Source organism: Littorina saxatilis, linkage group LG17, assembly GCF_037325665.1.
Source record: "Littorina saxatilis isolate snail1 linkage group LG17, US_GU_Lsax_2.0, whole genome shotgun sequence".
NCBI lineage: Eukaryota > Metazoa > Mollusca > Gastropoda > Littorinimorpha > Littorinidae > Littorina > Littorina saxatilis.
Window position 1 is genome coordinate 11,199,364 of NC_090261.1, and position 26,948 is coordinate 11,226,311.

The 26,948-nt window shown below is 38.6% G+C and overlaps 1 protein-coding gene and 1 long non-coding RNA gene across 3 annotated transcripts; one reads left to right on the forward strand and one right to left on the reverse strand.

Moving 5' to 3' along the window:
• The first annotated feature begins 1,305 nt into the window (after window positions 1-1,305).
• LOC138953140 (uncharacterized) lies at window positions 1,306-8,381 on the forward strand. 2 transcript variants are annotated; one of them, XR_011451489.1, is made up of 5 exons: window positions 1,306-1,363; window positions 4,804-4,902; window positions 5,112-5,204; window positions 5,863-5,960; window positions 8,148-8,381. It is a non-coding gene; the product is annotated as an uncharacterized lncRNA (long non-coding RNA). The 2 variants fall into 2 exon arrangements; XR_011451488.1 differs by lacking the exon at window positions 1,306-1,363 and having other exon boundaries at window positions 4,654-4,902; window positions 8,148-8,376.
• Window positions 8,382-10,347: 1,966 nt separating this feature from the next.
• Window positions 10,348-24,969, reverse strand: LOC138952980 (syntaxin-5-like). Its single transcript, XM_070324746.1, has 11 exons — window positions 24,816-24,969; window positions 23,671-23,941; window positions 21,884-21,951; window positions 21,387-21,442; window positions 20,595-20,707; window positions 19,228-19,308; window positions 16,931-16,987; window positions 16,291-16,384; window positions 15,579-15,691; window positions 14,263-14,384; window positions 10,348-13,840 (listed from the first exon to the last, which is right to left on the reverse strand). Exons 2-11 carry the CDS (start codon window positions 23,890-23,892, stop codon window positions 13,681-13,683), a joined length of 1,086 nt encoding a protein of 361 aa, XP_070180847.1. The 5' UTR covers window positions 23,893-23,941; window positions 24,816-24,969; the 3' UTR covers window positions 10,348-13,680.
• Between the last annotated feature and the right edge of the window lie 1,979 nt (window positions 24,970-26,948).

Here is a 26,948-nt window from a genome sequence, read left to right on the forward strand (position 1 = left end):
CGTTTTCGGAGATTTTACAAGAACAACGCCCAAACGAAAAGGTAGAATGGTGCCTTCCGTTCGATTTCAAGTCATGCTTTTCACATTTCTGTTGGGCGCAAAGTAAGAATCCGGGGCAGAGTTGGAATAATCGGGAATTCCCGAAACCTCATTTGATTTCCAACAAAGCGCCGCATTTCCGGAAACGAGCTGCCTCGTTCTAGAAATGGCAACCCTTCGACTGGCACACAAAAAGTATACCCTTTTCACAGGTCATGAATAAGGTATATATGAAAAAGCAAGGTCTTATACAGGGGAAGTCTTGAATTGGGGGCCAGTGTGGGGGTACACTGTGTAACAATTCTCTCAGTGACACTCAGCGGCATGCAGCTAGCTAGTTGCTGCTGTCTCGATCTATTTTGAACACAATGATTTTTTTTCCTCAGAGTAGAGTGTTAGTTTGTTACAACAGGCTGAAATCGTCTTTAATTTGAATCAACATTTTGCAACAATCAATCACATAGCGCACAGACTTGCACATTACGTTTCAAGAGCCTAGATTACCATGCAGTGACAAGTTTTTTTGTGAAGACGGCACAAGACTGGAATCTACTTGAGGACAATACTGTAACCTCCAAAAGCATTGGCATCTTTAATGCCAAGCTAGCAGCCGTGCACCACCATTAGGCTGCCGCACTCTCCCCCGCTGCATTTACGCCAGTCTTCTGGTACCCAGCAGCGTAATCGATCAAGATCAAGATCAAGCCTACTCAGTAAAGGGATGTAATGCTGTCTCTGCAGCCCAGAGAGACTGTGTGAGTTTAATATATAATCAGTTAAGACTGAGTAAAAAATTATTACAATCGATAGTTACCAGTGAAAAGTTATATCGGAACACTCTTGTTGTGTTTTTGTTGTTGTAAAATGTAAGATCTGAAACGTTAAAAATTACGTAAAATTGGTGCGTTTTGGTCGAGTGGGATGGGTCGTTGAACTGTGTTGTTACCAAGTTATCAAAAGTGTTTTTGCTTTTTGTAATTCGGTTGGTTTGGTGCGTTATACAATGCATCTGCTTTTTCACTTTAAAACACAAGGATCATCATAGGCCATCATGACTTGTATCGTTTTACATCGCATTCTAAGAAAGAGCAGAATTCTCACTATGCGCGCGGTACATTTCTAGAATCGCGTAGCGCAAAGTTGGAATTCCTACAATGGCGGCCATTGTTGGAATTCCAACAAAGCGCAGGTCATTTCCGGAAAAGCGCCGATGACGAGATGGGTCGCAACATTTTCGAGCAAGATAACCGCTGAGAGTGCAGAAACGCGACTTTGAAATCTCGAATCGCAGACGACCTTCGCTTTCACAGTACAATCATAGCAGGTGAGGCAGTGTTACTCATTTCGATCAGCTCGTTTTCGTATTTTTTGTGCAGTACGATCATGTAGAATTATTGGAATCAAAGCAGGAATGACTAAGGCATGCAAATGCGTTGATTTTGTCGAAAGCTGTACAGTAGTTAGCTAGATTCTTTCTGTTGAGTTTGTTTGTATGACTGAATTTCGTCTTCAAAATCTTACCACTTCGTGATTTTTGACTCACATGCGAAGCAAAAGTGAGTCTATGTACTCACCCGAGTCGTCCGTCCGTCCGTCCGTCCGTCCGGACGTCCGGACGTCCGTCCGTCCGTCCGGAAAACTTTAACGTTGGATATTTCTTGGACACTATTCAGTCTATCAGTACCAAATTTGGCAAGATGGTGTATGATGACAAGGCCCCAAAAAACATACATAGCATCTTGACCTTGCTTCAAGGTCAAGGTCGCAGGGGCCATAAATGTTGTCTAAAAAACAGCTATTTTTCACATTTTTCCCATTTTCTCTGAAGTTTTTGAGATTGAATACCTCACCTACATATGATATATAGGGCAAAGTAAGCCCCATCTTTTGATACCAGTTTGGTTTACCTTGCTTCAAGGTCAAGGTCACAGGAGCTCTTCAAAGTTGGATTGTATACATATTTTGAAGTGACCTTGACCCTGAACTATGGAAGATAACTGTTTCAAACTTAAAAATTATGTGGGGCACATGTTATGCTTTCATCACGAGACACATTTGGTCACATATGATCAAGGTCAAGGTCACTTTGACCCTTATGAAATGTGACCAAAATAAGGTAGTGAACCACTAAAAGTGACCATATCTCATGGTAGAAAGAGCCAATAAGCACCATTGTACTTCCTATGTCTTGAATTAACAGCTTTGTGTTGCATGACCTTGGATGACCTTGACCTTGGGTCAAGGTCACATGTATTTTGGTAGGAAAAATGTGTAAAGCAGTTCTTAGTGTATGATGTCATTGCTAGGTTTAGTTACCCTAAAGGTCGAGGTCAAGCATGTGAGTCGTATGGGCTTTGCCCTTCTTGTCATTGTTTGTTTAGCTCATCGGCAGGAAAATCGTCAGGCAAAATATCAATCTGTTGAATGATAACGTTAAGATAAGGGATGTTCAAACATGTATCTGCTTGCAAACACAAGCGCAAGGCCAGATCTATCTGAGGTCAGGCACAATACTGAGCAAAAAGTACAAAATGAATGGTAGCCACTTTCTGGATTTTTTTTTGCAAAGAACTGTTTTCTTCTGGTTGTTAATGTTGTTGTATTGTGATTAAAGAGAGAATAAAGAATTAATATCATTTTACAGATTATTTTTTCTGTTGATGGTTATTTTGTTTTTGATTATTTTCCATTGAAAATACAACTTAAAATGGCCACTGAAACCTGACAAAAATGAGTGATCTTGTTTGAGAAAGCACAATGGTAAGTGAAGCAGTTTGTAGTGTCATGTTTGTATTTATTTTGGTCAAACTAAGTGTATTTAACAATTAGATATGCTCATTTTTTTTCTTTACCGTATAATGTGTCGTTAGCGTGGACGAAAAAATTGCATTCTGTAAGTAATGCTTCGTGTCTCACTTCACACGCTGATCGAAGTCCATACCATCATCATATCTTTCACATGCAACTTGATATTTCCACTGATAATTGGAAGTTACTGAATAAAATGACACAATCTAGCACAAATAAAAGCAATCAGAAGACCTAGGGTTGTGAAAGAATGTGTGAAAGGCAATATCCGACGTTTTGCGTCACTGCGTTACTTACGTTTTTGCACTTCCAAAATCTAACGCGAAGTCGACACAGGCACACGAACGAATGTCAATCGACTCAATGCACTGCGGAAATTTCCACAGATTACGAATAAATGGCCTTCACCTTTACCACAATGCATTGAGAGGAGGTATTTTGACCTGGAAGTTGTTCGTGTCTTTGGCGTTTCGCGCAAACTTACGACATCTCAAGAGTTTTTCAGACAGACGAACTTCAAGAATCATCGATCCCTAATTGATTTTGCTGAGTTACCCAACAGGCAACTACTTTTGTTCCTGTTTTATCCAAAATCACCAGCATTTATTTAAATTGATGCTGAACTTAGTGGATTTCGTTCGTCATTCTCGCCACTCTGCCGACATTTCTTGGTGTCTTTCAATACGAACGTCAGGAAAATTTAACCTTTTCTTGAACAAAAGTTGATATTTTTGTGATTGACTTAAAGTTTCTTCGAGTTTGTATAAAGAAAGCTCTGAGGGGAAATTTTAGTTACATTTTCCTGCATTTTAATTGTGTGGCTTGTTTTAGATTACGTTCGTATTTCTGACACCATTTTCGTTTCGTGTCACTCGAACCAACGCAATCAGCAATTCAGTTCATTGTGGTAGATGGCAGATACAATGTAAATCAAAACATGTTTACGTATGTTATCTTCTACAGAAAACAGAAAAAGAAAACAAGCAAATAAGAAAAATAATCAGTTGTGAAACGATGATAATTGATGATGTTGGTAATGTTGGACACAACAATTCAGGTGTCAAAAATAACTTACGTAATAATTTTCAGACTTTGCCTGTAACTGTGAATATTTGCCATTGTTGAATATTCAAGTATGATTTGATCATTTCAAACTGTATCAGGAACCTCTTACACACCAGACTAGATTTCAAGAGTATTAGAATTCAAGCATAACAGACTTCACAATTTTGGTGTCTTCATAACTTACGCTTGGTGTCTTCATAACTTACGCTACATCTGATTCACTTGCCATATTATTTTCAGGCCTTCACTTTTGTTTTCAGTTGTGTTGCATGGTCTACCAGAAAGGTGATCAATTAAATAAGCAGCATTACAATGCTGCCTAATCTTGTTCTTGTAAAAAAGTGATGGACTTGCCAAATGATGTAAGTAATGGTGTCTTCACAACAACTATTTCTTGCTCAATTGATTTACACAAAATGTAGGTGCTGTCTGGCTGGATTTTATGGATAAAATGTAACTCAAACACTAGACAAAATCAAAGATTCCAAAAGTTTTAACTTGATAGAAATATCTTGCAGTTGGTGTCCACCAAGTACTTACATCATTGTCCATGCATACCTATGATTGACGATCAATAAAGGAAAGAGACATGAAGGCAATTATGTTTTGACTTTTATTTCCGGTAAAGCTGTGTTTTAGCTCCCATTACAATCATAGGCTTTTCCATCTGAGCATTTTTTTTTTTTGATGCTCATGTCAGCATTTCGTTGCTCAGTATTGTGCCTGTCCTCATCTGCTTCATTGACTGCCAAATTTTCATTGAATCTTCAAACTGACTCGTTTGCAGACTCTCAAATTAGATCCAGTGTTTGTATTCTTAGATTCATGATTGACCATTCAGGCTGTTTACGATGATGACGTTGTGTTTGTTTATGCTGATGCAATCTGCAGATCAAAGGGGACTGACCACAGGCTGACCCAGTGATCAATACAACTTGTGTTTACCACTCAACATTTCCTTCCACCTATAACTCAAGGGCAAAAATAAAGGTACATGCTTGTGGATTCATTATGCAATTCATGTCTGTGAAGATCAAGATAGTTGTGAGCTTTAACTGATTATGCTTATTAATATCAGCACCATCCTCACCCCATAACACTCTCATGTCCAACTAGCACTGTAACCAACCTTCAACCCTGCCCCCACCCCCCGGCCCTATCCTTGCCCCCTCTCTGCATAATTATGTTCAATTTTTCAGAATGACCTTGTTATCACTCCAGCGTCTGACCATGGAGTCTAGAGGCCATAGTCTCAGATGTGATGGGATCAAGAGGATGCCACAATGATCAAGGTAACTTTGCACTCAAACAGATCTAAATGCAGAAGGTGATCCACAAACATGTTTGCTTAAACATTACAAGGTTACACCCAGAACAACAGCTGGCCTTAGGTGCTTACTAACTGCTAGCAACAAAGACCCTCTCCCTCTCCCCCTCCCCTCTTCCACCTGCAACATATATTTTCATATCCATATCATACTTTTCCATTGCCTCTTATGTTGTATAACTGTTGATATTTAACAGTAACAAGTTTTTGTTTCCAATCAATGGCTCTGCATTTACCCTGTACACACACACACACACACACACACACACACACACACACACACACACACACACACACACACCCACACACACACACACACACACACACACACACACACACACACACACACAAATATATTCACAATCTCTATCTCCCTGTTTTAAATTCAGTCATTTGAATCACTAACATTTAAATGACAATGCTGACTAATATCAAACCTCCCCCGGTTCCCCAACTAGCCTTCTCACATCCCCCCCCCCCCCACCCACCCCACCCCGTCCACCCCCCCCCCCCCCCCCAACTCATTAGATCACGAACACCACACTAATAAAATCATATATACTGTTGCTGCTGCTAAAAGTTGTGACTTGTTCTTCCTCTGTGTATGTTTTGTGTTTCCACAGAATGCAGTTCTTCCATGCGCCTCAACGTCTATAGATCTATGGAGTCTACAACATTGTCTGAGATGTGATTTGAGCCACAGCATGTCAGAATGATCAAGGTAACTTTTTAAACACATATAGCTGATCAAACTGAAGAATTCCAACACACAGTTTCAGTGGGTTTTTTTTAATGCATAAAACATGGCAACAGTCAGGGGCTTTCTCCCAATAAAGATTGTGAGGTTTTCTTTGCAAGTTGTTTCGCTATGCAGAGTGTGATGTTTTTGTTTGTTTGCTGTACTAAATGAAGATGCACAGATAAAAGAAAGTCTTGCATGTAGAGGAAGGAATATGCTTTTGGTTTTTGACAAGACACATTTTTACTCATTAGACTAGAGCTTAAGTATAAATTCCTTACATTTTGAACCAAAATGTCAGACATCACAGATCTCTCAAATTAAAAAAAAAAATGAGGGCATCATTCTGACTTGAACACACATTTGATAGCCTGGTTATGTTCTGTGTATAGTGAAAACATTTCGCTTAATGAATTTCACATGTTGACACCAGTGCCTAGTAGGAAATGAATCGCACATCCTCCAATCTCCACCAAAAGAAGTCAGACGTATGTGCCCATGTTAAAATAAAGTTTTATTTTTTCCATGTAAAAACCTGGACAAACATGACAATGTGGTGTCTGATATACTGGGTAATATGATGAGGAACGTACCTTTAAAGGCCCAGTCCTTATTGTGAAAGCAGTTCTGCTCAGCTGGAATTTGGTGAATTTGTTTTTTTTTACAAGTTTTTTGTTAATGAAGTGAATTCACAAAAAAATTAAAAATAACAATTTGTTGTGCACACAAAGCATTCACTGATTCAGGCTGTTGAATTTTGTCATGTGTCTTGGGAAAGGGGAAGTCTTATTCTACGTAAAAGCATCGCCAGGTTTGGGTTGAGCCAAATCGTTTGCATGGAAAGGACTGTGCCTTTTAAGGACGCATGGATTTTTCATCTATTCAATTGCAGGATAACAACACAACACCGAATAGTTTCTAAGCTATTATTTCTTTTTCTTTCTCGAGTCCCACGAAGTTCCCAATGCTAGGGCATACTTTTGTATAGAAGCTGTTCGTGGAAATGTCATGTAAGGTTTTACATTGGCGAACATGAATTTTTCAGACTGGTTAAAATGAAAGAAGTATGCATTCTTGTGTTTTGTTTCTGCAAGCGGTATCATTTTCCTAATGTTATCTGATTTTGATCTCTTACGGTTTTTACCGCCAAGATATGTACAATGGGCTAATTAAACATATACGCCAGCACACATTGCAGAACAGGATCAGAAATCAGACTAATTTGCCTTCTTTGGCATTATGCATAAGAAAATTCATCTTTGATTTTTGCAATGCTGACTGTAATTCTCTGTGTGTATGTGTGTGTGTGTGTGTGTGTGTGTGTGTGTGTGTGTGTGTGTGTGTGTGTGTGTGTGTGTGTGTGTGTGTGTGTGTGTTTTTACTGATATATTGTAATGTATTAATCGGCTGAAGACGACACAGTTTCCAACTCCCCAGTGAGACTTCTTGAGTCAGTTGCATGCATGATAGCTAACTGAGGTGTCTGCAAGAAAGTAAGGGTATTTCGTATACTTCATACTTGGTGTACATGAATTTCAGCTTCGGCATGAGTAGTCCCGAAAGATGCTATTTTGTAGGTGAAATGGTCTGACTTTGGTTGTCTTTCGAAAAGGAATCCAAATTCGGGGATGGACTCAACAGTTCGAGGTTTAAAATGGAGCGGTAGACTAACGAACCCGATTTAATTCTTCAAGATTGATATTTTTGGGATTATTTGAAGGACGTAGTATACCATAAACAACCTTAGACAATCAGTGTCTTGAGTACAGCCATTACAGGCAGGAGGAGGGCATCCCCATAGAGGATTGCGTTCCTGTCATCGGTTAATTTTGCGCAAGTGTGACTCTACCATGAAGGGGTCATTTTTCCAGTCAATCGTGTTCGGCGAATATCTTCATGGTTGTTGTGCATGAATTTCACTTTGTTCATCACCATTCCACGAAGTTTCCTGTTTGTAGGTTTCATGGTCCGATTTTTTTAGCTTCTTTCAAAAGTGTTCCAAAGTACCCCTCCATTTAACCTGTAAACTCACAACTTTGTTGATCTTCGTCATGCATAAGCGTTAATAAACACCAAATGATAACTAATTCGGTCAACGGATGTAGAAATTGTAAAAACAAAAATTGGGTTGAATTGTGTGTGTCACCATCTATGTTTGTATTTTTGCAGGCAGGCAGGGGTGGAGTTGTGATGATGCGGCGCCGGTTGACTGAAGTCACACGAACCAGCATTCTTCGGAAGTGTTTGGATCACAAATCAACATTATTTCACATTGAATGGCGGCAGACATTTATGTATATATTCTCAGCTCGGACGTGTGCTTTGAATTCGGATGTTTAAGAACAAGAGACAAACTTGAATAAAGCCTTACGAAGTACATGATTGTAACTGGAGCAAAAGTGTGTGTGTGTGTGTGTGTATGTGTGTGTATGTGTGTGTGTGTGTGTGGTGTGTGTGTGTGTGTGTGTGTGTGTGTGTGTGTGTGAAGTGCAACAGTTAACAATGACGATGAGACAGAATGCTAAAGCACAGATCCTTTTATTTAACAATCTATATCGTCCTCCTTTTCTTTTTTAAATGTTGCTGTGTTGACAAACGTTCTCCGAGCAAACATCTATCTAATGTTTTTGTCATCACATTGAAAGAATTTCTTCTGAGTAGAATGAAGCTGAATTAAAATGTAAAGAAAAAAAAAGACCCATTGCTCAAAACATTAAGAAACAGGATGATTTTGGTTCGGTCGTAGACCTAAAAGCATTACCGAGGGATTCATTCGAGGCCAGTGTATCAGTGCAAATTGAAAATCTGTGAAACCTCAGATATAACTTTATAAAACAAACAGAATTTTGATAAAAATAACCAAAATTCACAGTAGTTTTTTGTTTTTTTGCATCTCCCTCTTCACCCAACCCCAACCCTAATTGATGTGCCCTAAAAGCGCTCAAAAACAGACACACGTTAGTTTTTCGCCTCAGTGCTTATCCACATTTACAAATATTGTATCATTTATTTTTGGTCACTGCCCTTCCCTTTTCTGATAATTATACTAGTCAAGATTTCTTTAATTTCCCTTGGATTCCCGACACCATGATCAGCGCATGCGCACTAAGGCCACTCAAGTCACTTTCCCGAATCTATTTATAACCTCCGACACAGTAGGGTAAATGACCGAGACGGCTTCGTGCACCGCGACCAAGTGGGAGGGAGAGACCCAAGTCGGTTAGCCCCCAAGAAGGTGACAACTCTCACCAAGTTACCACCCAATGGTTGTCACCCGCTTCGATCTTCGTGCACCTCAGCCCTGGCAACCAACAAAATGTTTTCAAATGAGGACACACCCATCCAGTGTCAATGTCAACCACAGTGATTTCACAAAAGAAAACAAGTCGCGTAAGGCGAAATTACTACATTTAGTCAAGCTGTGGAACTCACAGAATAAAACTGAACGCACTGCATTTTTTACAATGACCGTAGTCCGCCGCTAGTGCAAAAGGCAGTGAAGTGACGAGCCTGTTCAGCGCAGTAGCGGTTGCGCTGTGCTGCATAGCACGCTTTACTGTATCTCTTCGTTTTAACTTTCTGAGCGTGTTTTTAATCCAAACATATCATATCTATATTTTTTTTTTAATCAGGAACCGACAAGGAATAAGATGAAATTGTTTTTAAAACGATTTCGGAAATTTAATTTTAATAATAATTTTTATATTTTTAATTTTCACTAATTCAGAGCTTGTTTTTAATCCGAATATAACATATTTATATGTTTTTTGAATCAGAACATGATGAAGAATAAAATAAAAGTAATTTTGGATCGTTTTATAAAAAAATAATTTTAATTACAATTTTCCGATTTAATGACCAAAGTCATTAATTAATTTTTAAGCCTCCATGCTGAAATGCAATACCGAAGTCCAGCCTTCGTCGAAGATTGCTTGGCCAAAATTTCAATCAATTTGATTGAAAAATGAAGGTGTGACAGTGCCGCCTCCACTTTTACAAAAAGCCGGATATGACGTCATAAGACATTTATCGAAAAAATGAAAATAAGTCTGGGGATTTCATACCCAGGAACTCTCATGTAAAATTTTATAAAGATCGGTCCAGTAGTTTAGTCTGAATCGCTCTACACACACACACGCACAGACACACACACACACATACACCACGACCCTCGTCTCGATTCCCCCTCTATGTTAAAACATTTAGTCAAAACTTGACTAAATGTAAAAAATGATAGAACATACACACAGTCACAGTCACAGAGAGAGAGAGAGAGAGAGAGAGAGAGAGAGAGAGAGAGAGAGACACACACACACACACTCACACACACTCACACACACAGAAACTAGAAATAAATTGTATTTTTGAAGATGTTAAATCCCACTGACACATGCAAAGTGACAAAAAAACATGGCATAATATGTACAATCAAAGACATAAAAAACAAACAATCAATGCAGTGTCTTAATTGATAATATACACATATTGGGTCATTGCTTTGAAAGAGGGAGAAGTTTTACTTAAATTGAAATTTCAGACATTTGAAGGTATTTACACACATGATATTTACTATCAGTTCATCATTGTACATTTGACTAAATTTCATCTTTAAAATGTTTCAAGATCACAATCAAATTGAAAAAGGAAACCAAATTAAGTTGAAATAAACATAATAGTTACACATGAAGAAAAATATTCACAAAAATCTTCCAGTACATACATCTCACAAAGTCAAAACACATTACAAACATTATTTACACAGAATAATTAATACTTTATATGATCAGGCGAAACATAGATTAATGGCCACACAACTGGTGAACATGAAACATTCTCCCCTCTCCCATATGCCTGAAAGACTTTCTATATACATTTTTTTTAAAGTAAAGAACACACACACACACACACACACACACACACACACACACACACACACACACTAAAATCACGGAGTTTCTTCTTCAGCTCACATCTCTGCCTTCTTCGCTCTTCTTTTATTCTTCTCTCTTTATTCAGTTTCTTATTTATTTAGTCGGATAATAAATAATATTTGTATCAATACTACCAGTGTTGTGCAATCATTTTGTTTAGGCATAATATATCTAAACTCTCAGTAAAAAAAAGGCGCTATCATTCGCACATAACATGTTTGGACAAACCAGACCCTGTTCACTGCCATATTACAAGCAGCAAAGATTTCCAACGTCCCTGGATTTATGTTTCTTGAAACCGATATCTCGTAAGAATACTTCTTTACCCCCTACTTTCTTACAAAAGAAGCAATCATCATCTAAAGAACATTTGTATTCTTTAAAAAAAAAAGTAAAGTTGATATTCAAAACAACTCAGATTTCAATTAAAATGTTTTAAACGGTCATGATTCACTTTGGCTACGTTTTTACCTTCACAAATGTACCAAATACCACGGAAGAAAACAGTGGCACTGTGATGAACAAACCGAACAGTATACATCAAAGACATTTCTATTTTCTACCACATCACACTTCTTAAATAAACAGCGTGTGGGTTTCATTGCTTCAGGCAATACTGCGCTAGGGGATGTTGTAACAGCTGCATAACCAGATTTTCTGCTGTCAATACCAGTAGTGAGAAAGGCACTAAAGTGGCAGCAGTCAAAGTTGCTCATTACAAATGTTTTGATTTCTTAGTAATTTGACAGGATACAGGTTATTTGACAATAAATGGAGGAGCATAATTCCACTTGAACAAACTCTTTTTCACACCACAATGTTTGCATGGAACTCTTGTGGTCTTGTGTAAATCTGAAGTGACAGAAATGATCAAGAAAAGAATTGCCTCTGTCTCAACAACTATTCATAACCTATGAACTGATATCAAAGTATCAATCTGCACGATTTTTGATTGAAAAATGTGTTCATCATTTTCTTCTCCTGAACAACTTCTGACCGTATGTGGGAAAAGTCACCGGACAGCACATATTGTGACAGAAAAAAAGCCTGTTTTTTACTCATTGTTCCACGATAGGTAATTTGGAAAACAAAACTTTATGAGTGTGAGGAATAAATCACAATTACATGTATGTCAAACAGCACCCAGTTTGCATGTAACCAATGCAGAAAATCTCGCAGCTATCCCAGGACAAGAGAGTCCCATTTTGTTATAAAACAAATTGGAAGTGCAACAGGTAAACTACCTCGTATAGCAAACAGTATCTATGAGGGAAAACCTGCTATGTTTCATTTTCTTTGCTATGTAACTGGTTTTGTTCAGGCAATGTGGGGTTCATTCGCCGTCATCCAATGATTGCAACCACATGCAAGCATTAACACTTCCAGTTTAAAACAGTTTGTCAAGAGGGATAATAAAACAATACATTCATGCAGCTGCATTTTTGTTACAACCTGATAACACATGGGAGAAAAAGAGCGAGTGTGGTTGGACTTTTCAGGGTTTTTAACAATGACACACTACCATACACTATTGAATCTTGAGCTTTTTCTGTCTATCAAACTAAGTTGCCATTGGTATTAATTGTGAAGGTCCCATGACACATCTAACTTTCATTCCTAAAAAAAAAAAAATCACTTTCACATTCAAAACAGGCACTTAGATATGCATGCCAGTGAAGCGCAAAGCTAATTACAAAATCAAAACTCAGAAATGTGCTTGACAGCGTGAATAGATGAAAGAAATCCTGCTCTAAAGGAAGGAAATGATTATTCAACGCATGAATGGCCCTATTCCAGTGAATCACATCTGAAGCCAGTCTCACAAACAATATGATAACCTTACACACAATAGACTCTTAGAGGCCTGACAACGGAAGGACAATACCATTGTTTTTGTCAGATGTGGCGCACACAACTTTGAGGTTGACAATGGTACACCAAATGCATATGGATAATTTCAAGACAATATCACAATCAAATCTGACTTCAAGTAGCCTTCTGCTCCTGTCGTTACAGTATTTCTAATCAATAATCTTGCGGTTATTTTATTCATGTAGCTATTTTAAATCACATCAGCAGCTGAGCAATCACTCTTGGCCACACAGAAATGATTAATTTCAGTCAAAAAAGAATTCTTTCACCCCCTTGGCACAAAAATCTCGTGGCATTTCAAACAGGTAACTGATTCTGCCTATAAGCAAGTGGAGAAGGATGTTGGATGTCGCACTCTGGTCATTCTAACTTATGGTACAAAGCAGTTCACCAAAACTACCACCCAAACTTTTCAAAGAACAGAAAAATTACTAAAAACATACAGAAGAAAATCTAGCAATGACTAAAATTGTAGCAAATACACTGGTACCTGCAATGCCAGACCCTTCAGATGAGGACACTTTTCATGAAAGGACATCTAAAGTCTATCATCTTGACCAAACTATTCCTGCCATGATAGGCCACCTGCATTGTATGGACATTTTTTGGTGGTCCCAAAGGCGTCCTTTCGTCCTGTGTCAAAATTCTATTCCACCACAACTACCCGCTAAACCCATCTTTGTTCTGAGACCTAGTCTGACTAAAAGTATCCTTATACCTCATGCCTGTGAGCTGTATCATATTGGTTTGGTACCTACTGGCATCCTACCCCACAGTAACTATATCTGCAGCCCTGCAGTGTTGTAACACAAGGGTGCAAGAAAGAGAACGAAGGTGCAGGGTGTATGTTGTCTGTGGCTTTGGGTCAAGTTCACAGTTTTAAAATTCACAGTCGTTTCTCAAGCCATAAAGACCACAAAGACGATGAAGAAGATGATGAGAACAGCAAAGATCTTGATCATCAACCATCGATTCGATGACACGGACTGGAAATATTTGAGGATCTCGGAGTGGGCTGATTCTATGTTGAGAGTCGCATCGTCTACATTCGAGTCTATCCTGCAAACACACACACACACAAAGAATGTGTCAGTCAAACCAAAGTATACAAATATACATCAAAGGCATAAACACTTCTATAAACATACTACAACCCGCATAGAAATCTAATGACAGCTTTTATATCGCAAACTACAAGACCACCCATTTTAAGACTCCCTCCCTTTTAAGACCCTGTTTTCTCAGACTATTTTTTCATAACCTCTGTAAATTTACCCCCATTTTAAAGACACCCTCCATTTTCAGACCTGATTTTTTCAGATATTTGGAGGTTTTAAATGAGGGTTCCACTGTATAATAAGTGTCATTTTCAGAGTGAGATCGAGCTACTTGGGGATGCACATCTCAGGTATGTGTAGTCAAAGCAGCATAAAAAGGGCTGCAACAGAGAAGAACAAAATATTTAAAGATATAATACAAACCTTTGAACCATTTCCTCCTGTTCCTTCACCATGTGCGCCAGCTGTGTGAATATTGTTCCCAGTTCCACAATCGTTGTTTCAATGCTCTGCATAGTGTCCGCTCGCTCTTGGATGTAAGAGTCCTACACACAGAAAAATACCCATCAATGACACACACAAATACTTTTCTTTATTCTTGTATTTCTTCTTCCGTGTTCGTGGGCTGCGACTCCCATGTACACTTGTAGGTACAAGTGGGGCTTTTACGTATATGGCAGTTTTCCCCCCACCATTTAGGCAGTTATTCTTCGATTCTGGAGGAAGCATGCTGGGTGCAACAGGGATTCTAACCCCGGACCTTCCACATGGAAGGCTGACGTGTTAATCATTAGGCTTTCTTTCTTTATTTGGTGTTTAACGTCGTTTTCAACCACGAAGGTTATGGGATAGGGGAAAGGGGGGAGATGGGATAGAGCCACTTGTTAAGTGTTTCTTGTTCACAAAAGCACTAATCAAAAAATTGCTCCAGGGGCTTGCAACGTAGTACAATATATGACCTTACTGGGAGAATGCAAGTTTCCAGTACAAAGGACTAAACATTTCTTACATACTGCTTGACTAAAATCTTTACAAACATTGACTATATTCTATACAAGAACCACTTAACAAGGGTAAAAGGAGAAACAGAATCCGTTAGTCGCCTCTTACGACATGCGGGGTGCAGAGAAATAAGGATGTGGAAAAGAAGACTTTTGGTAAGTGAAATAAAGGTGATGGATCCAGTCAGGTAGAAATAAGACAACAAGAAAAGAATTGGAAAACTGCAGGGAATAGTAGGGAGAGTTTTCTTGGAAGGAAATATAGGTGAAAGGACTGGTAAGGCAGAAATAAGACAAAAGAAGAGAAGTAAAGGGGTGGGGTAGCTCTGTTTAAACGCTCCCGCCGCGTGAAGGCGACCCCATGGGAGCAATCATTAGGCTACACGTCTACCAAACAATATGTATATGAATCCCACAAAACCATCTTAACTTGCCTCTAATCATGGCTAGCAAATTACTATCTGCTAGAGACAATTATATATAAATTCAAGTTCATACAAACATATATTACATCTTTCCCCAAACATATAATTATAAAGAAAAATACTGGCTTAAAGTTGATGGTCAACAATCATAATGCACCCTTTCATCAAATATTTGTAGTGCACCCTTTATTCACATACTCAGTTTTTGTTAACACCCCTAACATCAGAAAATTAATTAAATTTACAAAGTTTCAAATTAACGTTTCCTTGGCACACAAGAAGCTTCGTAGCAGAAACGTTAACCAGGACTTACAGTTTCTTCCGTGATCTGCATCTGCTGCTGGAAGCGAGTTCTGTCCATGGCACCCATGTCAATGGCCACGTCTCCCCCATGGTGCGCTTCGTCCTGTAGCAGTACTGAACCCGCTGCAACAGTAAAAACACATGTTCAGTGTTTGTTTGATTCACAACAACTGATTTCAGTGATTTAAAAGTAAATCATTAAGTGTGCAGTTTCTAAACGCAGCTGTTCTTAAAGTGACAGAATTGAACAGTTACAACAACATAATCAGGATACCTGGTACATTTTTAGGCTTGCTGGCGGATGGACAGGTTTGGTTTTGTATGCAAAGGTTTCCCCACTGTTGCATGTATTGCAAAATTGTCCTCCACGAATGCATGTACCAGTATATTGTGAGGTTGTCAATAGAAGGCTATAATGATCCTCAACTTTTATATTATAAAAAGGTTAAAACTGACTTTGATGTGGTCAGTTATCTAACTTATCAGCAGTTTCATACAGGTTGTTTTGTACCCTTTACACACAATGGTTATCTATAACTTCAAACAATACTTTAGATTCCCTTTACATTAAAAAGTTACACAGGTTTGAAAACCAGGTATTTCAGACAGGTTTTTAGTACAATCACGCTGATTAACAAAATCATTCCAGAAAACTATCACAACCATCCTTGCTGTATTCTAATCTCTTTTAGAAGAGAGGCGTGAAAGAAAACGTAACTCACTGTGGTGTCCTTGTAAGGCTGAAGGGGGAAGTGTGGGAGTGGTCCCACTGGACTGTGAAAACTGCTCTCGCCTGCTCTTCTGGTGTTTCAGGTTCTGTCATTACAAGTCGCAAACATGATGTAAAACATGAACACTTGTGTGCACAGACAAAAACACACACACACACACAACGAGTTTGCAGCAACACTGACAATCAAATAACATAGAAAAACACAAGGAGAGCAAATGCTCATATCACTCACCTCCGTCATAGACATATTATCTGTTGTTTTGGTTCCCTACACGCGCACACAAAAAATAATTTCCCACTTATTGACCAAACCTCGACCCTGCTGTGATCTTGAAATTTCACAAGTGTACACCAAACTTTCATCTCCTTTGAAGATTATTAAAACCTAATAGTGGGTGAAATTTGGAGGCTCTAGTTGGGAAAAACCTCTGAGAAAAAGAATTTCAACATTTAATTTTTTCTGTCTACAACAGCCAAGTCATTTACCAAGACTCTTCTGAATACTCAGAAAGCACACACACACAGACATTCGTGGAACAAATTCTTTGATAATGTCAATTAAAATTAAAATAACTATCAGTAAAAAGAGAAAATATTTTACTGTAATAAATTCGAAAAATACTACTCACTTCAGTTCTTACTTCCAGCACAGTTTTAAAGTCATTTGACATGGATGCCAGCTTTGACTGCAAAGAAACCAAAACAAGCAAGAATTAGTCTCAAAATGTATTGACCACAGTTCAGTAGACAACATCCTTGGAGTAGAATTACATGCATGTATTATCTACTAAACATACCAGTGCCTTGAAAATCAGGCATGGGAATTGAAAATTGTAAAACAGGCTGAAAATGTATAACTGAAGACGCGAAGCGTCAAGTCGACGGTGCGAAGCGCCTAGCTTTACTAGGGGGGTCCGGGGGCACAATCTGTGCAATCTGCTTTACTTTCAAATATAAAAGTTCAAGTAACTGAGGCGGGCGGTAGCAGTGCGTGAACAAAGTACGGAAAGTTTTTGCAGGCTTTTGCGCAAAGGCAAAAGTAACCGGTGCTTTTTTTGTGTGCCTCTCCCCTTTATTTTTTCGGCGGACACTTTTGCTTTTTCGGCGGAACAAAAAAAAAGTTCGGCGGACAATTCCCAGGCCTGAAAATTAAGGAGAATATGAACCATTAAAAAATAAGACAGCTAGACTGATTCACCGACAAACACACACAGCAGAAAGAGAGAGAGAGAGAGAGAGAGAGAGAGAGAGAGAGAGAGAGAGAGAGAGAGAGAGAGAGAGAGAGAGAGAGAGAGAGAGAATAGCAAAAGCACATAACAAGAACAATTACTTTACAAATACTTTACAACATATTTTTTTGTCTTTAGGCCTGCCTCACAATTACAACAAGAAGGGCAAAGCCCATACGACTCACATGCTTGACATTGACCTTTACATGACCTTGACCTTCAGGGTCAAGGTCAAATAACTAAACCTAGCAATGACATCATACACTAAGAACTGCTTTACACATTTTTCCTACCAAAATACATGTGACCTTGACCCAAGGTCAAGGTCATCCAAGGTCATGCAACACAAAGCTGTTAATTCAAGACATAGGAAGTACAATGGTGCGTATTGGCTCTTTCTACCATGAGATATGGTCACTTTTAGTGGTTCACTACCTTATTTTGGTCACATTTCATAAGGGTCAGTGACCTTGACCTTGATCATATGTGACCAAATGTGTCTCATGATGAAAGCATAACATGTGCCCCACATAATTTTTAAGTTTGAAACAGTTATCTTCCATAGTTCAGGGTCAAGGTCACTTCAAAATATGTATACAATCCAACTTTGAAGAGCTCCTGTGACCTTGACCTTGAAGCAAGGTAAACCAAACTGGTATCAAAAGATGGGGCTTACTTTGCCCTATATATCATATATAGGTGAGGTATTAAATCTCAAAAACTTCAGAGAAAATGGGAAAAATGTGAAAAATAGCTGTTTTTTTAGACAACATTTATGGCCCCTGCGACCTTGACCTTGAAGCAAGGTCAAGATGCTATGTATTACGGCCCCTGTGACCTTGAACTTGAAGTGAGGTCAAGTTGCTGCACATGTTTTTTGAGATCTTGTAACCATACACCATCAGGCCACATCAGGTGTTGATAGACTTAATAGTGTCCAAGAAATATCCAACGTTAAAGTTTTCCGGACGGACGGACGGACGGACGGACGCCGGGACGGACGGACGGACGGACGGACGGACGGACGACTCGGGTGAGTACATAGACTCAGTTTTGCTTCGCATATGAGTCAAAAACGATATTGCACAAAAATATAAAATTATAATGATTAAACATTAGATTAGACAATGTGTATCTTTGCAATACAGTGTGAAATATCACTTCTCCTCTGAACAAGACGTAAAATGGTATATCAACACGCACTCTCACATATTCTTTTTACAACAACCGGCATTTACAGGTATACTCCCCCGGAGGATACATGCACAAACGGACCCCCCCCCCCCCCCCCCCCCCCCATCACACCCCTACACACACACACAACCAAACACCTGCCCACACACGTTTTAAAACCAAACCATTGGTATAAATGGCAATGATAAGATAACCGGCATCTAAAGACAGAAAACTACTGTTCGACTCAAACACTATAACACATATGTGCGACAGGGACATGACACATACACAGCATTGCTGTAGTTTACAAGTCTAAATGGCACAAACTTATTCTTCTTCATTCATGGGCTGAAACTCCCACGTTCACTCATGTTTCGCACAAGTGTGTTTTTACATGAATGACCATTTTTACCCCGCGATTCAGGCTTTCCGGGAATGAAAAATGGCACAAACACTTTTAGATACCTTTCCCTTTCAAATAGTTACTTTCTTTTCCTATCCCTTTCAGTTTCATTCCATACCTGTAAAGCGACCACCACAGAGTTGGAATGTGTCTGTAGATGCTGATGGTGGCCATTTTTTGTTTTCTGTGACCTTGCCAGCTGAAACAAAAAAGCTTACATTAATACAACAACATAACATTGATGAAACATAGATCTACAGTGTTTAATAAGACGATTTTCGAAAATAATTCTGTCAGGATTATCAGTGGTCTGGAGGAGTAGGAGCCCCTAAAACTGCCAGTGATGGCACTATTTTTTCAAACCGGTACGCAAACTTTTATAATGCAAACAGTCCAGAAAAAAATGGTAGGCTGGTCATTGGAACCAGTAAGAGTCCAACTCAGAGTACTATTTTTTGTTTTACCGGCGAAAAAACCCCAGTAGTTCTAAAAATCAACCGGTAGGTCATACCGGCAGCCAATTTTGTTCTGGTATTTTCTCGTTTCCGGTAATTGCCAGTTAAAGCCAATACTGAACTGCAGACAGGTTTTTCACAACATCCGGAGCTCTCTCCATGCCTCCGACAGGCTGCATTCCGCGATCGGGACGAACAACCCACTCCAATGTGTATGCCATGCAGCGCGCACACAATATGATACCCTTTTCTTTCAATAATCAGCGTTCATGAGTTCATCGGAGTTTAGAATTTGTTGTGGAAAGGATCGCTGGCACATATCACAACATGTTTTGATCGAGATCACGTGGGTTTGGCTTGAGGTCATGTGTTATTAGCAAAACACACATGTTTAGCGAACACTTCCAGTGATTAGCAAGCCATCCGTGGCGATTCGTGGCTCCGATGATTATATTTTCGAAAGAAAATGGTATCATATCAGACCGCCAAAAATCCTGACAGTTATTTCCGGAAAACGTCTATTGGCAGGGCAAACAAAAATGAAAATTAACTTCCTTTCATATATGTGATCTCTCAATCTGAATTTGATGACAGATTTGAAAGCACAGGTTCATTTAGACAAGGATAACCAGCTACATAAAGCTTTCTTGCACCGAACCATCAGATCATATGGACAGTTTAAATCATCACTTTATTTCTCTTTCATCAGCAATAAATTTGATAGTCAAGGTGATCAAAATTCACACACAAGTTGCCTTGTCTCTAGCCTACTCACACAAATTATTCTGTTATCCAGTGAAGTCTTTGTGTCAATCCAGGCTTTCAGTTAGGTATCACCAAGAACAAAAATTACTTTGAACTTGCTTGGCATGTTTTTCTCTTTTCAATATATGTTCAATAAGCTGGTTGAAAAAGCTGTCTGATAACATTTTTGCCTTGAAAACTGAAATAATTTCCTCATGAATCTAAAGTGCACCATGACCCTACAAGACTGCTTATAACAATGCTCAAAGAAGAATAGTATACTGACCGTCTGGAGTTGAGCAATCTTTTCGTTGAGACTCTTGATGTCCTGTTTGATGATGTACGTCAGCTCCTGAATCTCTACCGGTTTGTCATCAAACAATGATTTCCTTTTTGCCACTGGAACACAGTAGAAATACTTTAAAAACACAAGCAAAAGCATTCATGTTAAACAATTAGAACTCAAGTCCAGAATGACCAAGCATTGACCAAAAGAAGTACAACAAACATATGAAATACACATTGGAGCATCCAACCCACTCATTGCTGAATATTAAACATTACAACCGGGCTATAAAAATACTGTTTGCCCGTCTTCCATGTGATCTGGGTGGGTTTTTTATACAATGTTTTGTGTGTTGTATTTTACAAAAATCTGGAAGCATGTGAAAAATCTTTTGCAACGCCTGTGCTAGGGTGGCGCATTTCATTTGATGGGTACTGTACACTCGTGTGTGTGTGTGTGTGTGTGTGAGTGTGTGTGTGTGTGTGTGTGTGTGTGTGTGTGTGTGTGTGTGTGTGTGTGTGTGTGTGTGTGAGTGTGTGTGTATGTGCATCTGTTTGCAGGATTCAAACAAGATTTCATGTGTTCTTCAAGAAGATTAGCTATTTTTTTAATATTTCAATATGGGTCAAGTATAAAAGGTAGTTTTTATTTTGGAACAAATCATTTCTCAGATAGATTCGTTTGTGTCATTTATGAACACTACATGATCTTACAAAGTTACACTTGCATTCTCATCATTTGCTTGTAGTAAGTGTCAAAGAGGTACTATCAAGTCCTCAAATGAGTACTTACATATCGTGAGCTTTTCCAATTTTGTGTATGTGTTGGCAAGGTCTTTTCCAATGAGTCTGCAAATAAAAAAGAGAAATAAATAAGAAATATTATATTTAGAAGGCAATAAAATCAAGAAAGAATTAAACTGACTTTTTCCCCTATCAGATAGAACATTCCTAGATCATAACACATGCTGTATTGTTAAGTGGTTGTTAAGACTCAACATTAGAAAACCCTTTTTTGTAGAAGTCTTTTATCTAAAAAAAAAAAAAAAAAAGAAATAAGCAAGAGAATGCGCCAAAGAAAGCTTAGCTTTTAATAAAGTTGAGAAGCAGCCAAACATCCAAAGTTCTCCAAATGTTTCAAGCAGAAAAGAGATAAGAAAGAATCTTTTTTCTCATTTATTTTTTACAAAACAACAGCAAAACAAAAGCCCTACTGTTTGTATTTCTCATATAAAGTTACAAAGACTCTCCTGTTTGCTCAGGTGAGTGAAAAGCCAAATAATGTCTTACTTTGCAATCCTTGTGAACTCGCTTCTCGCCTGCAGTGCTTTATTGTGTCTGGGTACAACTCCATTGCCCTGCAATCCCAAACAAGTCAACTGTGTAAGATAATGGGTGAATCTATGGATTTTCTAACAACCTCTATTTCCATTCAGATATCTTTTGCAGTCTTTTATCTTCACTGATTTACTACTTGACAATATACATGCCTGTTGCTGGTCTTCTTATCCCATAACAAGTCGCGTAAGGCGAAAATACAACATTTAGTCAAGTAGCTGTCGAACTCACAGAATGAAACTGAACGCAATGCCATTTTTCAGCAAGACCGTATACTCGTAGCATCGTCAGTCCACCGCTCATGGCAAAGGCAGTGAAATTGACAAGAAGAGCGGGGTAGTAGTTGCGCTAAGAAGGATAGCACGCTTTTCTGTACCTCTCTTTGTTTTAACTTTCTGAGCGTGTTTTTAATCCAAACATATCATATCTATATGTTTTTGGAATCAGGAACCGACAAGGAATAAGATGAAAGTGTTTTTAAATTGATTTCGACAATTCAATTGTTGATAATAATTTTTATATATTTAATTTTCAGAGCTTGTTTTTAATCCAAATATAACATATTTATATGTTTTTGGAATCAGCAAATGATGGAGAATAAGATGAACGTAAATTTGGATCGTTTTATAAATTTTATTTATTTTAACAATTTTCAGATATTTAATGACCAAAGTCATTAATTAATTTTTAAGCCACCAAGCTGAAATGCAATACCGAAGTCCGGGCTTCGTCGAAGATTACTTGACCAAAATTTCAACCAATTTGGTTGAAAAATGAGGGCGTGACAGTGCCGCCTCAACTTTCACGAAAAGCCGGATATGACGTCATCAAAGACATTTATCAAAAAAATGAAAAAAACGTTCGGGGATTTCATACCCAGGAACTCTCATGTCAAATTTCATAAAGATCGGTCCAGTAGTTTAGTCTGAATCGCTCTACACACACACACACACACGCACAGACACACACACATACACCACGACCCTCGTCTCGATTCCCCCCTCGATGTTAAAACATTTAGTCATAACTTGACTAAATGTAAAAAGGAAGCATTTGATTTCAAGAGTACGTACATGTACTATGTAGATTAAAAAATATTGAATGACTTCTGACAATACAAGTACTCAAATTCTTCAAGTTAAAGTAGCCCAGCAGGTCAACGCTCATTTTCTTTCCAAGCACCTAGCCAATGGAACACACTACCTCTCCCCCTCCGTCAACAACAGTCCCTCGAATCATTCAAATCTGCACTCAAGACATTCCTTTTTTCCAAATAATCCATGCATTCTACACTGCCCACCCCATCCCACCCTGAATAACTGTACATATTTTAATGTTTGATGGTGTGTGTGTGCTAGTGACTTTAAGTCTCCGTGTGTGTGAACGAGTGTATGTGCGCCTTGAGTCGCCTGTTGGTGAGATATGTGCGCGTTATAAATATTCGTATTATTATTATTATTATTATTATTATTATGAGAACACAAGCAGAGTAAAAATAATGAATGACTTTTGGAAACATTTATAAAAGAAAACCCTGCCTGTCATAGTCCAGAACCGTAAAATCAATAACTTCATCCCATTCCCACACCCCATTCTAAACCATACACACAAAGCTGAGTTTCCACATCATTCCAAATGAATTCAGTTTCTTTTAATGAAAAGCCTACTTCTGACACATGTCACTGTTTCCTCGTTGCATTTACTCTGGTATCATGTGTACACCCAAGTAATCCACTCACCTGTCTTGATTGTAGCAGCTTAACTGCTGACATAAACTCATTGGATCGATCTCGACACGTCATCTCTGGATCAACTGGAGGTTTTGGTGGTGGCGGTGGCGGTGAAGTACGAAGATATTTACTGCTCTGATCTTTTGGACTTGGAGGCGAGTAGGGTCCTTGACTGTAGGTAGGCTGACTGTTTTCAGACCCCGAGTTGGTACGTCTCCGTCTAGCTAACATTGATGCTGGAAAATCTGAGGTCTACAGAAAAGTTCACTCCTATGCATTCCTGCACAGAGATAAAGCAGAAAGCGTTAACTTAAACTACATCTGTTTAGACAAATCTTATAACTGAATGTAAACACTGCACTAATCATGTCCAGGGTTCAATGCAGAACCTTTCCTGATCCTCCGGCATAATGTTACAAATCTTCATGGTTCTATGACTCAATATCACTGTATCAAAGTCAAACACCTGACCGATAGTAGAATAAAAATAGTATATAATATATTTAATATTAAATAAAACACCATCACATTCACAAAGCTGTCATGAAATTTCACTGATTAAATGTGCTGTGTTTTCCCTATCCCAGCAATATTTAATCTCAGTGTTTGACTTTGATCAAGATCAACTCGACAGCAATCAACTTTATTAAGCCTCAGACAACAGACTAACAATAACATCTCGACAAACAAGAACACATGAGTACCATAGAATCAGCTACAATTCAGTCTGAAATAAAACTTAGACATGATCATTAAATAGATCTCCTCAAACAGTCAAACATAGGATTGCGGCTGATTTGGGTTGCCTAAACGTCCACACTCAACTGACTCAAGCAAACACATTTCACAATTTTCAGATGGGAGGGGCACTCTTACTTTGTTTACAGCTAGTCAAGAGCTGGGTTTCAACATGTTTAATAATATTGTTACATCAACAACGGCTGAAACTAACCACGTTTTGGGAACATTTTCCCTGATACTTGGTGAATTACTTACAATACTGCGCCTGAATCAGAACACATTCTCAAAACTCAAAGCCTAATTTTGTTCAGAAACAAGGTAAAATCACCAGTCATATGGCGGTCAGTTTTCTTCGAGATCGGATAAAACAATATGTCGAGTGACACAGAAACTAGAAAGGGGATCAAACTCACCCGTCTAGAAAGGACAGTATGTTGATCAGAACATGTTTCACTCTTTATTGTTTGTTGATAAAAAGCCGACACACACTCCACTGACAAAATCGTTCCACGAATACAGGAAGTTTGATGACGTCAAGGACATGCGCATAAGAAACAATTCAAGTTAGTTCGGAGAATGACACTTTCAATGTGGCCCTCAACAAAAATCCTGAGTTTGGAGAGCCTTTAAACTCAGTTGAGTGTAATCGGTTCAAACCAACATACTTTCTGGCCATAATTTCTTATTTCAGTCAAAAGGTCAGGTTGGTGTTTTGCAACAAAATCCCAAAACGAGCGAAACGATCGTCTGCTCTTGCTGACGAAGGGAGAGAAGCAAATTTTGTAGAGATTACTTCCCTTGCTTAAGCCCCTCCCCCACCACCATCCTTCCACCCACTCTTGCTCTTTGTATTCAGAAACGAATTTACTCGCCCATGGTCAATACTTTTTAACATTTAAATTTTTGAAATTTTTTATTTGTTATCTAGTTTAAATAAGATGAAAGCAATGACACTAACCACATTTCATTTCCATTGCTTATACTTTATTGTCCCATCGCTGGCAAATTCAGGTCGCTTCCTCCCGGCAGTGGAAAGCTAGCAGCAACAGATACGTGCTACCCATGTGTATGGGTGGTTAGGTGTAATCAGCCACATGCACTTATGGCAGAATGACCGAGGTCTTTTACCTGCCACAATGGTGACAATGGGGAGGAACATGGATACTGTCTCCGAGTCTGCACATAAAGTTGACCTGTGTCCGTTCCGGCCTGGATTCGAACCTGTGCTCTACCAACTGAGCTACTGGACCCCCATCAGTCGTATGAAATAAGAAAATATGACTTTATGACACCGATCGACCCCCAAAATGGACTAAGCTAATATTTTAAGAGTGCGTTGAAAAAAGTGTACAAACATTTAGAGAAATCTATCGGACAGACTTTATGATACAGACTTCTGAATATGATGACATACCAAGAATCATACAAAGGGGGGTTGGGTTATTCGATGGGGTATCTGACTGATTAATTACAATCACAGAACCAAAACCTATGGACAGACATTCATTGTTATGTTAGCAATTTCTTAGTTATCTTCAGTCTGGACTTTGGGTCAAAATGTTGGTAGAGAGAGAGAGAGAGAGTGTGTGTGTGTGTGTGTGTGTGCGTGTAAGCAATGCTTCAGGAGCACACTTCATCAAACAAGCAAGCCAATTCAAAACTTTTTTTTCTTTCTTTTTTATATTTAGTCAAGTTTTGACTAAATATTTTAACATCGAGGGGGAATCGAAACGAGGGTCGTGGTGTATGTGCGTGTGTGTGTGTGTGTGTCTGTGTGTGTGTGTGTGTGTGTAGAGCGATTCAGACTAAACTACTGGACCGATCTTTATGAAATTTGACATGAGAGTTCCTGGGTATGAAATCCCCGAACGTTTTTTTCATTTTTTTGATAAATGTCTTTGATGACGTCATATCCGGCTTTTCGTGAAAGTTGAGGCGGCACTGTCACGCCCTCATTTTTCAACCAAATTGGTTGAAATTTTGGTCAAGTAATCTTCGACGAAGCCCGGACTTTGGTATTGCATTTCAGCTTGGTGGCTTACAAATTAATTAATGACTTTGGTCATTAAAAATCTGAAAATTGTAAAAAAAAATAAAAATTTATAAAACGATCCAAATTTACGTTTATCTTATTCTCCATCATTTGCTGATTCCAAAAACATATCAATATGTTATATTCGGATTAAAAACAAGCTCTGAAAATTAAATATATAAAAATTATTATCAAAATTAAATTGTCCAAATCAATTTAAAAACACTTTCATCTTATTCCTTGTCGGTTCCTGATTCCCAAAACATATAGATATGATATGTTTGGATTAAAAACACGCTCAGAAAGTTAAAACAAAGAGAGGTACAGAAAAGCGTGCTATCCTTCTTAGCGCAACTACTACCCCGCTCTTCTTGTCAATTTCACTGCCTTTGCCATGAGCGGTGGACTGACGATGCTACGAGTATACGGTCTTGCTGAAAAATGGCATTGCGTTCAGTTTCATTCTGTGAGTTCGACAGCTACTTGACTAAATATTGTATTTTCGCCTTACGCG

What these genes read in the sequence shown, in the direction of transcription:
- LOC138952980 (XM_070324746.1), bottom strand. Translation starts at nt 23,892, where the DNA reads ATGTTAGCTAGACGGAGACGTACCAACTCGGGGTCTGAAAACAGTCAG. An exon ending in GAGTTCACAAGGATTGCAAA is followed by an intron (nt 21,443 to 21,883) that starts GTAAGACATTAT and finishes TTTTATTTGCAG; the next exon opens with ACTCATTGGAAAAGACCTTG. An exon ending in TGCAGATCACGGAAGAAACT is followed by an intron (nt 14,385 to 15,578) that starts GTAAGTCCTGGT and finishes TTCTGTGTGTAG; the next exon opens with GACTCTTACATCCAAGAGCG.